Source organism: Nelumbo lutea, chromosome 2, assembly GCF_056320005.1.
Source record: "Nelumbo lutea isolate HS-2025 chromosome 2, American lotus-T2T, whole genome shotgun sequence".
In the NCBI taxonomy this organism is placed as follows: domain Eukaryota; kingdom Viridiplantae; phylum Streptophyta; class Magnoliopsida; order Proteales; family Nelumbonaceae; genus Nelumbo; species Nelumbo lutea.
Genome location: NC_142685.1, coordinates 83,821,024 through 83,837,517, shown reverse-complemented (window position 1 = coordinate 83,837,517; position 16,494 = coordinate 83,821,024). Strand labels below are relative to the sequence as shown.

At 41.6% G+C, this 16,494-nt stretch overlaps 1 protein-coding gene across 16 annotated transcripts in view; it reads left to right on the top strand.

The window, feature by feature from the left end:
* LOC148871660 (histidine-containing phosphotransfer protein 2-like) overlaps positions 1-16,494 on the top strand; it is an 87,750-nt gene that overhangs the window by 35,547 nt on the left and 35,709 nt on the right. For all 16 annotated transcript variants that reach the window (XM_088973025.1, XM_088973024.1, XM_088973030.1 and 13 more), the window contains 3 exons: positions 631-719; positions 931-1,061; positions 1,158-1,226. In XM_088973025.1, the coding sequence (XP_088829151.1) occupies positions 660-719; positions 931-1,061; positions 1,158-1,226 (260 nt within the window). In that variant the 5' untranslated portion in view covers positions 631-659. The remainder of the gene's footprint in view (positions 1-630; positions 720-930; positions 1,062-1,157; positions 1,227-16,494) is intronic.

Genomic DNA, 16,494 nt, shown 5'->3' with positions numbered 1-16,494 from the left:
CTATGCCTGTTAGTTCCTTTGTTGAGGTAGGGGTGGTCAGACCTTCTATATTGGAGCAAAACATTGCTTCAGCATTCTAACAACTAAAACTGACATGCTTGATCATCATCTAAGGACGAAAGATGAAAGATTTAAAGTGGCATCAGCAAGACAGAATTTTGTATACACTGGTAATCATTGACAGGTGGGATTTGTACAGGTTCGAGTGAGTCACACACACTGTGTTGGGTTGCAGAAAGATGTCCTTACAGACTTAATTGTCCTTTTGGCTTCATTGCATGTCTAAAGCTGGAGGTTACTTGCACTTTGAATGTGTCAAATGGTGTTAGGTCCTGCTAAGTTTCTTGTGGGTGGGCTCACCAACAGTTGAAAATGAATTTAGAAAAACTGAGTTGTGGATAGAGTGGGTAATTAATGAACGCACACGGTTTTATTCTTCCATTTTTTCTTATAAACTAAATATCAGATTTCAAATTTTCTAGCAGATTGTTGTCCTTTTCCTGACAATTGAACACAAAAAATAATCGTGTTGTTGTTTTCTCTTCTAATCTACCTAAAAAGCCTAACTTTTCTTCTTTCATTATTTGTGTCTCTTTTGTCTCTCTCTCTTTTTTTTTTTTCTCGTTTCAGACAATTCTCTAAACAGTTTATGGTGAAAAATGGCTTTGAAAGCACTCAAGTCACAGCTCAAAGCAGTATTGGAATCTCTGTATACTGAGGTAAATGATTTTCTCCTGATCTCTATAAACTTCATTGTAAGAAACTTTTGGTTTTCTAAATTTCTCTTAAGTTATCCTTCCAAAAATTCTATATCTTTTCTGCAGCAAAATAGTTTTTTAGATTTCTTTTAGGTATTGAGGAATTATTGAAGGCTTTTTCAAATTCATTGCTGGATATTTTGGTGAAACCCATTCATATTATTCCTTATAGGGAGTGTTGGACCACCAATTTGATCAACTTCAGGCTTTACAAGATGCAAATAATCCTGGATTTGTCGTGGAAGTGGTCACCTTGTTCTATGAAGACACTGAGAAAACCTTAAGGGAATTGACCAAATATCTGTACTTTCTGACCACACATGGTTTTATTCTTTTTTTATTCATCTAGTTATTGGATTACTCTAGGTTAACTTTTATCTGTGTTTGATCCTCTCATAGGGAACAACCTATTGTTGATATCCAAAGAGTGGATTCTTATGTTCACCAACTAAAAGGGAGTAGCTCAAGGTAATATTGCTATTTATTTCGTCTGATGAAGGGCACAAGCTGTACACTTGATTCATCAGAGTTTACCATTAGACAAATATGACCTGAAAACTTGGAACATATCTTTATTCACTTGGCTGATCCCAAACTGTCCATTTATGTTAAATTATTTTTGTATGGGTGAAAGTGAGAAATGTTCACTACTTGTCATTATAATACTGCATGTTATTACTTGGTTTGTTTGACATAATTGTTACATCCCTGATGCTTTCATTTTAAACCACCCAGCTAGTGGATCCCATGTAGAAAATGTCTTTAATATATGGAACAACATGGATGGATTTTTCTTTTATGCATAAAATTTGCATGGAAGATCATCTGCGATACCTGTGTCTTTTTTATCAATATCTACAACACCTGTAAGAAGAAACAATCTTTTACAAGTTGAAAGGGCTGGAAGGGCTAGGGGCAGACCAAAGACATGGGTTGAAGTGGTAAGAAATGATTTAAGAGCTGATAATTTAACAATGGAAATGGCACTGGACAGAACAGGATAGCGAAACATGATTCATGTAGCTGATCCTATTAGTTGGGGACAAGGCTTAGATGATGATGATGATATTGTATGGTTCACTATGAAAAGCATGTATATATAGAATCATTTGTCAGGTGGTTCGAGTAATCCAATTGAGTTATCTTTGTGATTTGTTTGTGATCCATCTATTTTTGCATATTTGCTACATGTTGCATTGATGCAGTAGGCTGTTAGCATCTACATGGATAGAAGAATTTGATCCACCTTGGAAGCCCAAATGTAGGTCATCAGATCAGATTGAAAACAAGGATGTAAAGTCCTGGAAACAATTTCTGTAGTCTTGTAAGGGAGTCTGCAGCAGTGCTGCATGTACACAGACACGGGAATCAGAATCCAGCACTTGTATGGGTGTCTGACTTGGCAAGATGAAAAAACAAGAACTTGTGGACACATCTACAGAAAAGTATACACTTATAAAATAGCCTATATTTTTTGAATTCTAACATTTTTTACCTACAGAAAATGTCTACAAAGTTAATATTTGTTACTTAATGACATTTTATAGGAAAATTTACATTTTTGTGTAGTCTTCTGTTCATTTATCAATGAAGCAACGAAGGAAAATAAAATCTTACATAGAAGTGTCCTTAGAATCTATGGAGTGTCAGAATCCATCGTGTGCCTGATATGGACATTTCCTCCATTTAGGGGAATCCATGCCCTATTGGTCTAGGGTGAAGAACTGTTGGAAAACAGAATTGGAGTCCACACCCTGTGGTGGGCCAACCACCTAAACCTCCCCCTAGTATGTCTAATAAGACGTTCTATGCAACCAAAGTTGTCTGTGGTTTTGGAGATTTGTGGTGTAAGTGGATGCCTGCAAACGAGTCACTTTTCAATGATTGTGAATGACAGTGCACAAATTGACGGCAGAGATGCAAGCCCCAGAAGAAGGCTTGCGTAAAGCTCAACTTTGATGGCAGCAGCCTTAGCAATCCTAGACCTTCCAGTATTTGGGGCTTGTTTAGGAATGAAGAGGGACAGATTGTTGCCTTATACGCTGGCTGAAACGGAGTGGGGGATGCAGTTAGTGCAGAGATGCAAGCTGCTATACAGGGTGCACAAATTGCTAAAGAATTAAACTTTGGGAGGTTGATCATTGAAGGTGACTCTAAAGTGGTAACTGGGTGGCTAAAAGAACCAGAGACAGTAGCTTAGTCTTTTAGGGGAGAGATAAGGATATCCAAGTGGCTTACTTCTAATCTCACAGTGAGAGTTCAGTGGAGAGGAGGTTGGCAAATGGGCTTGCAGACCTACTAGCCAAGCAAGGGGTGAACAGGGATCACTTATTCTGGGCTCAATTGTAATTTTACTTTGTTTTGTAAGGCAGCAACTCGCGCCTTCTGGGAGAACTCTGGTTTGTATCCACTTGTCAATTTACTTTATTTATTCATGCTTAATCTTTACAAGTTCTTAGTTCACTCGACTACCTACCTGCCCTCAAAGAGTAGCTTAAGATTTTGGGGGAGTGATAGAAGGAAACATCAAAGGTGTTGAAAAGTCATACTAGTAATTACAATAATGCCATTGGCATTTCCCCCCTGCAAAATACATGTATAGCTCCACCCAAGATACACACGATGACACTCTGATGGCATGTCGTGGACACTGTGGATGGCACTTGATGGCGCGACTAAGAGTTCACTTGTGACATCAGGGCAAGGAGTAGTACCACGAGGAGGGAGTTCATCACTTGTAGTCTCCATTGGACAAGGGGAAGAAGGTTTAACATGAGGAGGGTCTGGGGAAGAAGTAGGAGTAGGAGCTAAGACAAAATGGTTAGCCTCTGAGGAAGTCTCTTCCACTCCACTAGTCTCCCCCTGTAGAGGATTCTAGGGAGGCTTAAAGAAGGATTGCGACTCAATAAAGGTGACATTCTTGGCGCTGTGTCCAACTTTGTTGCATTAGAAGCATTGCACATTCTTTCGCAAGTTTTGCCTCGCTGCAGGTTTGGATGATGAGGCTTTACCAAGGGTTATAAAACTTACAATGGTAGGATTGAGGGATTGTGAAAGCTGGGGGTCCGAGGGTTTCAAGGGTTGCTAGGACCACAATTTTTCCACTCTTTGTGCTACTTGCTAGACATCAAAGATGGAGTAGATATGTGAGGCTACTACCAACTATTGCCTCAGGGCTGGTTAGAACCCTTAAATATATCGGGTGACTATGATTTCCTTGGCCTCGTGCAGGCTTATCTAGGCTAAGAGGGATTGAAACTCAAAAGTACACTCATCTACGGACTTAGCTCCTTACCTCAAGGGCTGGAATTGGATGAATAGGCTCTGATGGTAGTCTAGGAGAAGGAACCCTTGCTTGAGTTTGGCCTGCATGGCTTCCCAAGTTCTGACATTGGGATTACCTTACTGGCATCATATCTGACAAAGGCTGCCCCACCAAGCCAAGGTTTGGCCATGTAGCTTGAGGGATACCAGCGGAACCTTCTTGTCCTTAGGAACCATCTTTTAATGAAAGAACTTCTCCAGACTACTCAACCAATCAACAAAGTCTTCTTGTTGAAGAGTTCCTGCAAACCCAACGGTCTCGCATTTGATTCTTCTGTCCCAGTTACATGGGAGATGTTGTTCAGCTGTTGCACGGCGTTGGCAGTGACGGGGTTCATGTTTAGGTGACTCCCAAGAGGATGATACCAATGCTACCTCAGACTCCTCCATGCTGAGGTGTTGGGGTGAGTCGGAAGCATGAGGAGATGGGGATCGATGAGCACTCTAGGATGCTTTTCTGCACAAGGACTAGGTTTGTGAGCTCCTGAACCTGAGCTGAAAGTTGTTCTAGCTGTTTGTCCATGTTGGTAATGCGTTCTTCCAAGTCCTATACCGAGGGAGCAGGTCTTTGTATGCCTCAAACTAAACTTTCTTTTGTATAGTTGCCTCCTTGTCCAGATGTCATTCTAGCTCCGATACTAGATGGTGTGGCCCGTAGTCCTTAAAAGGAGAAAGTCTAACTGATGACAAATGATGGCAATAAGACACTGAGCAATTGGAGCTAAAATAGTGTCAACACCTACCTTTTGGTTTTGTAATCCACAAAGTAGATGACCTTGGACCTCTACTCTAGCAGGAGGTTAAAGGATTTGGGATCTCTATGGCTCTAAAACAAGCACAACAAGAGAAGAAAGGAGCAAAGGTAGGATGCCAAACAAGATTTCTATTCAATCAAAACTTGTCCATTACAGTCCTCCGAGCTGCTTATATAGATGCTGCAACTAAATAGATTCAACTTTGGCACCAAAGGCCATTACATAAAACTAGATAAACAACAAAACTCGTATTTTGTGTTTACAGTATACTTTAATACAATCTTTACTTTACCTTCTCTCTCTCTCAAAAAAAAAAAAAAACCAACAAAACTCGTATGCAAATGGTGAAAGTTGAAAATGGCAATTTTCATGGTGAAAGGTTGGCAGACTTTGCTTTAGGCTGATTGGTTGGACATTGGACTGCGTTAGGATGAACAGAGTGAGTCAACAAGCACTATAGGAGGTAGAATTCGCGAGGTGGGCGGAGGAGCCTTGCCAGCTTATTTCCACAGCTTGACTTTGCGGCCTCGTGAAATGACAGTCTCATGGCTCAGAAACCTCGTGACCTTGCTATTTGGCAGCCTCGCAGGTTTTGCGACTGTAGAGAAGATGGGCCGAATGGCCCATAGGCTGTTACTGTATATTATCTTTATGTTCTTCTCTGTAATGGGCCTTATTCTGGACCCATACTCTTTTATGTTCCTCTTTTGTAATTTCTTGTCCAACTAAGGACCTCTCTTGTAATTGCTAAAAGATTAACTTAATAAAAGTGTATTAGAGAGTTAGAGGGAGGTTAAGTTCGAACTCCTCATCCTCTAACTCTTCTTGCCACAGCTCTCTCTTCTTCTCTAATCTTCTCTTGCTAGTTTTCTTTGTTTCAAACACAGTCCCTACTTCTAGGACTGTTTTTCAACTTGGTATCAGAGCAAGCCATTGCTTGGCGTGTCCCTCATGTGGTTCTAGTTCAGCCAACTACATGAGGAGGTTCTAGGTCTGAGAGTTTACAGTCATCCGCCTGATTCTTGGAGGTCATTGGAAGGTTCCCAAGCTTCTACACACTTGGAGAAGGGTTCAGTGACCAGGAAGAATCAGAGAACAAGTTGCTTTGCCTGATTTAAATTCAGAGAAAAGGGTTTCCGAAGTCATCCTAAAGGACAAGTGTTCGGCCTGGTTTATAGTTCAAACCAGAGACTCTCTTACTGTAAGTCTTTGCTCAGTTGTTTCTGGGTTAATTTTTTACTGTTCTGGACTGTTAAAAGTCCGAAGTTTCTTTGGAAACAATACAACTATTCGGCTATCCTCTGGTCTGATTTAATCCAGAGATTTCTGGGTTGTTTTTCATTTCTTTTCTGGACTGTCAAGTAGCCGAAATACCTCTGGAATCACTATTGCTGAGACTGCTTCATTCGACCACTGTTGTTGGACTGCTCCTACTCAGAAATTTCTGGGTTGCTTTGGAGGTCCTATTCGGCTGATTATTGGGTTGGGAAGTTGTTGAGACTGTTTTAAAACTACGTGATACTAGTCTCATCTTCATTCCAGCCCCTTCTTGAAGGCTGAAACAGTAAGCAGTGCCCTATACTCTATTTTAAAGAAAGAACTACCACCGAACTTTGCATGATGGATTTCTCAAACTTTGAAAACAAGAATACTGCTGAATATGGGCAGATTTTGGGAACCCCAACCGATTCTATGCTGGTTGTAACTACAGTCAAGCTTGATGGGACCAATTACTTGGCTTGGTCACAATTAGTGAAAATCCATATTTGTAGCAAAGGAAAATGGGGTTTTATTTCTGGGAGCAAGAAAGCTCCTTCAGAAGATGATCAATCTTATGAGAGATGGGTACAAGAAAACTACACTGTGATTGGGTGGCTTGTGAACTCAATGCAGCCACAGATTAGTCAACATTATCTGTGGATGAATTCGGCTAAAGAAATCTGGGATAGTATTGCAGAGACTTACTCCCAGAAGTTGAATGTTGCTAGAGCTTACAAACTGAGATGTGAAGAATCTAAGACAGGGGGAGAAGTTACTTGCAGCATACTTCTCAATCTTAAAATCTATATGGCAAGAGATTGATTTGATAGAGGCTGTGACTTGGGATACCCCTAAGGATGCTGAAACATACAGGAAATTGGTTGAACGGAATAGGGTCTTTGAGTTCTTGACAAGGCTGAATTCTGAATATGATATTACAAAGCAAAATATCTTGTCCAAGGAAGATGTTTCATTGTCACAAGCATATACTCTGGTCAGCAGTGAAGAAAGTAGAAGGCAAGTGCAGGTTCAAGGAGTTGGTATCAATAATCATTTTGCAAATACGGGAATTAAACCCAAAGGGGTTACAGAAGCTCACAGTGGCACAGGAAGGAAGGAAGTGGTGTGTGAATATTGTAAGAAGCCGAAACATACAAAGGACAAGTGCTGGAAATTTCATCCCAATCTTGTACCTATCAGATTCCAGAAGAAGAATGATAGTAGAAAGATAGGAAGTGCACATGCAGCCACAGGCACAGATACAGAGGTTGAATCTACCAGTGCACAGTTGGCAGCCATGAAAGCTGAATATGAGAAGTTTGGAAAGATGATCAGTCAGCTTGAAGGCGCATCTTCATCATCCATCCCTTCTGGAAGTTCAGCCACCATTGCATTTGCTCACTCAGGTATAAGGGCTTCCGCTAACTATGCATCCACCTCAGGTAAACACAAAACCCCTTGGATCATAGACTCAGGTGCTTCTGATCACATGACCAACATTTCCACTTTATTTGTTTCATATGATTTACTTCCTGGCCGTGACAAAATCACCTTAGCTGATGGTTCTCTTGCCCCTATTTCCGGCAAGGGAACTGTCAAGGCTACAGACTCCCTACTCTTATCTTCCACTCTTCATGTGCCTAAATTAAATACCAACTTATTATCTGTAAGATGCCTGACCCAATCATTGAATTGTTGTGTAACCTTTTTCCCTTCTCACTGTGTGTTTCAGGACTTGAAGTCTCAGAAGGTGATTGGGAGTGGCCATGAAGCGAATGGAATATACTTGTTCGACACCCCTGGCCAATGCTTTGATCATCCCAAGAATGTTGCTTTTGGTTCTACTTTTTTAGAGTCTATTAGTCAATTTATGTTGAGTCATTGTCGGTTGGGTCATTTACCTTTTTTTGCTTTAAGCCATTTGTTTCCAAAACTGTTTAAGGGAGTCAGTGTGTCCAGTCTCAATTGTGAGTCCTATCAGTTGTCAAAGCATTGTAGAAAAAATTACCCTGTGAGCAATAAAAGATCCTCTTTTCTTTTTCATATTGTGCACTCTGATGTGTGGGGGCCATACCATTTATCCTCTATGGGGGGTTATAGATATTTTATCTTGTTTATTAATGACTTCTCTAGATTCGCCTGGATATACTTAATGAAATCCCGGGATGAAGTCCCAAGACTTGTGAGGCAATTTCATGAGCTTGTTCTAACTCAATTTGGTACCAGAATTAAGGTTTTCAGATCTGACAATGCAAAAGAGTATTTTGAGAAGAGTTTATCCTTGTATCTTTCAGACATGGGGGTTATTCATCAAAGCTCCTGTGTTAGAACCCCTGAACAAAATGGAGTTGCTGAGAGGAAAAATAAACATATTGTTGAAGTTGCAAGGAGCCTTTTGTTTGCCTCACATATTCCCATAAGATTTTGGGGTGATGCTGTACTTACTGCTACCTATCTCATAAACCGTATGCCATCCAGGGTACTAGGGTTTAAATCCCCCTTCAATTTTCTTCATCCAGACAAGGATCTCTTCCCAATTCCTCTTCGTGTGTTTGGCTGTACCTGCTATGTTCACATTCCAAGTGTGCAAAGACACAAGTTTGAACCGAAAGCCCACAGATGTATCTTCCTTGGTTACTCCCCCACACAAAAGGGTTATTGCTGTTTTGATCCAAAGACTGGCACCCGACATGTCTCTATGGATGTTACCTTTAATGAACTTTCTCCTTTTTATGGTTCCTCTCAGGATGGACATTGTCCACAGGGGGAGAGTCTGTCACAAGTTTTTGCTCTTCATCTTCCTATCCCAGTTGAGTCTCTTGACAAACCTATATCCTCACCAAATGAGTCAAAGGAGGATCAATCACTTCATACCTCTTGTCCCAAGGACCCTATTTCTTTACCCCCTCGCCCTATCCATAATCCCAAAGTGTATCAAAGGTAGAGATCCAGGAATGAGCAAGTGGTTTCCTTTACAACAGATGAAGCTCATACATTCCCAATCACAGATGAGATAACAGGTACTGCTTCAACTCCTTTGGAATCATCTTTTCCAGACCTTGATGTCCCCATTGCTGTTAGGAAAGGGAAGCGGAAATGTACTGCACACTGCATTTCCAAACACCTTTCTTATGACCTGCTTTCTCCTTCATACTTTGCCTATATCTCTTCTATTGCTTCTAACCCCATTCCTAGGTCTGTCTCAGAAGCTCTTGGGATTCTAGAATGGAGAGATGCCATGGAAACCGAAATGAATGCTCTACATGCAAATGGTACTTGGGAGGTGGTGGATTTGCCTGAAGGGAAGGATCCGGTTGGGTGCAAGTGGGTTTTCACCATTAAATACAGGGCTGATGGAACTATTGAGAGGTACAAAGGCTAGGCTTGTTGAAAAGGCTACACACAGACATATGGGATTGACTACCTGGAGACTTTTGCCCCTGTTGCCAAGATGACATCTGTGAGGGTTCTTTTATCTCTAACAACTCACTTTGATTGGCCTCTCTATCAGTTGGATGTAAATAATGCATTTCTGAATGGTGACTTACATGAGGAAGTCTACATGTGTCTTTCCCTAGGGATGCATGGGAAAGATATGCAAGGAAAGGTATGTGTTGAGCAAGAGCAAGTGATAGACAAGAGGAGAGAAGAGAGGGAGAGAGGAGAGGAGAGCCGAGAGGACTGAAAGCCCCTATTGAACTTAGGGGGCGAAAGAATGATCTATTATTATTTATACTAGTACAGTCGAACAGTAATCAAAGAGGAAATTACATAAGTACCCTTATGGTACTAAACCTGAATACCTAAACATAAACGACTGACAACACTCCCCCTCAAGTTGAAGCATAGATATCAATCATGCCCAACTTGTCACAAAGATCATGATGTCTGGAAAGGTTTAAACCCTTTGTAAAGATGTTTGCAAGCTGGTTCTCAGAAGTGACATAGGGGGTACACACTTTGCCTGTGATAACTTTCTCTCTGATAAAATGCTTGTCAACTTCGATGTGTTTTGTTCTATCATGTAGCACCGGATTGGCAGCAATGCTTATAGCTGCTTTGTTATCACAAAATAGAGTTATAGGTTTGGTCACTGGAAAACCTAACTCCCCCAACAAATTCTTTATCCACATGCCTTCAGCAACCCCGTGGGCCATAGCACGACATTCAGCTTCAGCACTGGATCTAGCTACCACATTTTGCTTTTTACTTCTCTATGTAACAAGGTTCCCTCCTATGAAGGTGTAGTAGCCACTAGTAGACTTTCTGTCACTTTGGGATCTAGCCCAATCTGCATCTGTATAAACTTCAATTTTGAAATGTCCATGCTTTTGAAACAACAAACCAGTACCCGGATACTTCTTCAAATATCGGAGGATTCTCTCTACTGCTTCAAGATGAGAAGACCTAGGAGCATGCATGAATTGACTGAGGACACCAATAGCATATGCAATGTCTGGGCGAGTCATAGAAAGGTATAACAATCTCCCTACAAGTCTCTGAAACTGTTTCACATCCTTGAGTGATTCACCACAGTTGTCACCTAATTTATGGTTGGGGTCGATGGGAGAGTCAACTGGCTTCACTCCCATCTTTCCAGTGTCCTGAAGTAAATATAAGACGTATTTCCTTTGAGAAATGAAGATACCCTTCTTTGATCGGGCAACTTCAATTCCAAGGAAGTATCTGGCAGGTCCTAGATCCTTCACTTCAAACTGAGTTGCAAGGAAAAGTTTCAATTTCTGAATTTCATCCTCCCAATCACCAGTAACAATTATGTCATCCACATAAACAATTAGAGTAGCAATTTTACCTTTTCCTTTTTTCACGAACAGTGTGTGATCTGACTGACATTGCCTGTATCCTTTCTGTTGAACTGCCACATGGAATCTACTGAACCAAGCTCTTGGTGATTGTTTCAGCCCGTATAAGGACTTCTTCAACTTGCACACTTTCTATTCATTTCCTTGGGCTAGAAACCCAGGAGGTTGAATCATGTACACTTCCTCTTCAAGGTCACCATTCAAGAATGCATTCTTGATGTCCAGTTGGTGTAAAACCCAATCTAGATTGGCTGCAAGAGAGAAAAAGACTCTAATGGAATTCATCTTGGCAACGGGGGCAAAAGTTTCAGCATAATCAACTCCATACACTTGAGTAAATCCCTTTGCCACTAAGCGAGCTTTATACCTTTCCACTGTTCCATCCGTCTTATGTTTGACTGTGAACACCCATTTACATCCAACTGGAACCTTTCCCTTGGGAAGATCAACAAGTTCCCATGTGCCATTTTTGTGAAGGGCATTAACTTCTTCCCTCATGGCATTTGTCCATTCAGGAACTGAAAGAGCTTCTGCCACATTCTTAGGGATAGGGACACTGTCAATAGAGGTAAGGAAGGCATGGAATGAGGGTGAAATGTTCTCATAGGAGACAAAGTTGGAAATGGGATGTTTTGTGGTGCACAATCTGACCCCTTCCTGTGAGCAATAGGACGGTCAAGATCATTAGCAGTAGAGGAATCATTTTCAATAGGTTCAAGGACATCATTGGGAGCTAAAATACCTGAGTGAGTATGATCCTCCTTCGAGGAGTCTGGTGGCACAGGAGGTACAGCTTCCGGGTTCTCTACAGCTCTTGGATTTGGCTGGCCTTTGCGACGGCGAGAAAAAACACGAAAAGGTGGAGGGTCAGGGAGAGAGGGAAGCTGAACTAGTTTCTCCTCATGTCTACACTCCCCCTGAGGAGAAACAGGATAGAAAGGCTCATCTTCAAAGAAAGAAACATCCATGGAGACATAGAATTTACGAGAAACAGGATCAAAAACACGGTAGCCCTTTTGAGTGAAGGAGTAACCAAGAAATATGCAAGGTATAGCACGAGTGTCCAATTTCCCACGGGTGGGAGACAGATTTTGGACAAAACACCAACAACCAAAGACATGAGGAGGAATAGAAAGAAGGGGAGCCTTAGGAAAGATTAGTTGATGTGGGGCTTTGTACTCTAATTGACGAGAGGGCATACGGTTTATAAGGTAAGTGGAACAAAGAACAGCTTCAAGCCAAAACCGTTTGGGAACATTCATATGAAGTAGTAAACCTCGAACCACTTCAAGGAGATGTCGGTTCTTCCGCTCGGCCACACCATTTTGTTGTGGTGTGCGGACACAAGAGCTACGGTGAAGGGAACCATGCGAAGCAAAAAATTCCGTGAGGTCACTATGAAAAAATTCTCTTGCATTATCTGATTGGAAAATTTGGATTTCAGTTTGAAATTGAGTGAAGACCATCCACTGGAAATCTTGAATGATTTTTGGTACTTCCTCCCTGGTTCGCATCGGATATACCCATGTAAATCTAGAATAATCATCAATGAGGGTAATGAAATACTTGTAGCCACTCTCAGATGGTAAAGTAACAGGGCCCCACACATCAGAATGAACAATGTGAAATGGAGATTCAGATTTACTATGTCTTTGAAGAAAATGAGTTCTACAATGTTTACTCAACTGACACGTTTGACAAGAAAAGTCAGAGACAGACATTGACTTAAACAGATCTGGGAATACAACTTTCAAAGACTCAAAAGACAAATGACCAAGACGACAATGCCATAAATAGACTTTTTTTCTTACAGGACTGACTCAGACTCTGTAACATGAAGACCAACCTTATTCTCCAGCATGTAAAGTCCATCAGCCATATGACCCCTACCAATCGTCCTCCCTGAGGCCAGATCCTGAATCACACAATGAGAAGGGAAAAAAGTCACTGAGCAATTTAAGGAATTAGTAACACTATTAACAGAGAACAAATTAACGGGAAAGTTTGGAACATGAAGAACATCAGAGAGGGTAAGGCCAAGAGGAAGAGAGAGGGTTCCTTGACCAAGCTATGGAAGAGTATGATCCATCGGCTAGTCTCACATTGTCTCTTCCAGAAAGAGGGTGATAGGTTTGAAAGTAAGAGGACGTACCGGTCATATGTTTAGATGCTCCAGAATCAATGATCCATGGAGAGTCATGGGTATGAGAAGCAACATGGAAAGTAGTGGCAGGGTTACCTGACGTAGATGCAAATGAGGTTGAGGGAGGAGTATCCATCTGACGAATTGCTCTACCATAGAGCTCTAAATGGTCACGGAAGGAATTCATAATGTCCTCCCTCGGGTCAGGTCCAGTGAGATGTGTCTGAGTCACAGTAGAAATGGTAGGCTGATGCTCCCAAGTAGCCATGTTGGCCATGTGATGTTTCTTTGTATTTTGCTGCTCGTACTTCTTATTCACCTCTGAACTTTGCTTCTTAGTCAGATCTTGAGCCCATTTTGGTTTCCCATGAAGATCCCAACAGGTATCTTTGGTGTGTCGGGGTTTCTGGCGAAGAGTGCACCACAATTTTTCCTTATCTTCTGTTTTTTTCTAGAGATCTCCTTTCCGGGAAGAAGATCCCCCACCAGTAGATACACCCCCTTTTGCAACTAACACAACAGCATCCCCACCAGGGTTGTTCATCAAATTTCTCCTTCTTTCTTCAGATTGTACAAGAGCATAGACTTCCTGAACAGAAGGGAAATCCTTAGAGCTGAGAATCTGAACTCTGATAGATTCATACATAGGATTCAGACCATGTAAGAATGCAAACACCCTTTGTTGGGAGACAATTTGTTTGTACTTCTTAGCATCCTCATCACATTTCCAATCCACACTCTGGTAGTGATCCAACTCCTTCCAGGCAGATGTTAAGTCAAAGTAATAGACCGATAAACACCTCTTCCTTTATCTACAAGTAGAAGATGTTGCCTGCAGTTGATAAATTTTGGCATAGTGTCTCAATTCTGAATATGTAGACTTTGCTTGTTCCCAGATTTCATTCACAGTTTCAGCCCACATGAAATTCTTCCTGATTTGAGGCTGCATGGAAACCAAGAGCCAGGACATAACAATACTATTCTCTTGATTCCATCTATCATATTCAGCACTCCCGGAGGATGGTTCTTTTATCCTCCCATTAATGTAGCCTATCTTCCCTCTTGCAGAGATGTATAACTTGATCCCTCTTGACCATTCTAGGTAATTTAATCCATCAAGAGGAACAACAGCCATAGGGAAGGATAGGTCACCACCCCCACTCATTCCATTCAGCATCGTGGAGATTCCAGATGTAGCTGAATCTTCACTATTCATGATTTCAGGTTTAAGAACACACAACACCCAAGGCACACTGCCTCACAGAGCTGTTACAGAAAAGGGATCTTATGTCCTTCAGTCCACAAAAGAAGAAGCACTTGCTATTTCAGCATACAACTAGGTACTTCTGACCTGCTGTTTCACAGAGAGCCAAGAACAAGCACTGTTGTTGCAGCACTTGGACTAGTCTGTATGACCTACAATTTTTGTAGGAATCCAATGAACAAACATACAAACACTGCAATGCAGTACATAACCAGGTCTGTATGACCTACGGTTTTACAGTTTTCATACAACTCCTTAGTAGAAGAGAAACACAAGGTGATAGTTCACCATACACCTAATCGGCTGACACCAACTTCAGGGTAGCCGAACAGTCACTGAGATCAATAATGTAGCCGAACAGCAAGAACAGTCAAGGAAAAAACTTCAGTCCATCAACAATGTAGCCGAATAGTAGTGACACACCAGAGGAGAACACCACATTCGAAATTTAGGGCATCAACAGTCCATCGAAGGGTGCAAGAAGAAAAAACAACAAAAAGCAGTTTCAGTTGAATACCAGGGCACCCGAACAGCAAATGGACAGTACCTTCTTGAACTCCAGCCTCTCTGCAAACTAGAACCTCCTCTTCGTACAACAGGTGACAGCCTCTCTACAGCCGAGCAATCAATGAAAACAGCATATGGGCTGGAATACGAAAAGACTCTATACCAAAACTCTTTTCTGCGCTAGGAAGCTGAACAGTCAGGCCGACACCTTCTTCCTTCTTGAAGTCGAGCATCAGGGATACAACTTCTAGGAGATGAAGAGGCAATCTACTCAGCATTGAAGAATGACCTCAACTAATTTGTTTTCAGGCCTGGACGAACTTGCTCTGATACCATGTTGAGCAAGAGCAAGTGATAGACAAGAGGAGAGAAGAGAGGGAGAGAGGAGAGGAGAGTCGAGAGGACTGAAAGCCCCTATTGAACTTAGGGGGCGAAAGAATGATCTATTATTATTTATACTAGTACAACCGAACAATAATCAAAGAGGAAATTACATCAGTACCCTTATGGTACTAAACCTGAATACATAAACATAAACGACTGACAACAGTATGCAAATTGAAGAAATCTCTTTATGGTCTTAAACAATCTCCTAGAGCCTGGTTTGAGAGATTTAGAGCTACACTTGTTAAATTCGGTTATGTTTAGACACAGTCGGATCATACTCTGTTTGTGAAGAAAAGTAGATCTTTGGCAGTGTATCTCATTGTGTATGTTGATGACATTATAGTGACTGGTGATGATGCCTCAGGCATTCTGGCCCTTAAGTCTTTCCTCTGTACAGAATTTGAGATTAAGGATCTGGGGGAGTTGAGATACTTCCTTGGCATAGAAGTTGCCAGATCCAAGGATGGGATCCTTATTTCCCAAAGGAAATATGTTCTTGATTTATTGTCTGAAACTGGAAAACTGGGTGCAAGACCAGCTGCACCTCCCATTGATATGAGTCACAAACTTTCAGCTACAGATGGAACTCTGTTGGAAGACAAAGGGGTTTTTCAGAGACTTCTTGGGAAGCTTTTGTACCTGTGCATGACTAGACCAGATATTGTGTATGCTATCAGTTGTATTAGCCAGTTCATGCATGCTCCTAGAGGTTCTCATATGGCAGTAGCAGAACGGATTTTGTGCTATCTGAAAGGCTCTCCAGGGAAAGGAATCCTATTTACCAAGCATGACCATTTGAAACTTGAAGCCTATACTGATGCTGATTGGGCTGGAAATATGGATGACAGAAGATCTACTTCAGGATATTGCATTCTGGTGGCTGGTAATGTTGTCTCTTGGAGGAGTAAGAAACAATCTGTTGTGGCCAGATCCTCTGCAGAAGCAGAGTATAGGGCCATGGCACATGGGGTCTCGGAATTGTTGTGGCTAAGGTCCTTAATGGAAGAACTTGGGATTGATCATGACAGACCCATGATGTTGTACTGTGATAATCAGGCTGCCATCAACATTGCTCACAACCTGGTACAACATGATTGGACCAAACATATTGAAGTTGATAGACATTTTATTCGAGAAAGAGTCTCCTCCGGAGAAGTGTGCCTTCCATTCGTTACCTCTGAAGGACAATTGGCAGACTTTCTCACCAAGGGCATTTCCAAGGCAAGACTTCATCATGACACTGACAAGCTGGGCATGATTGACATCTATGCTC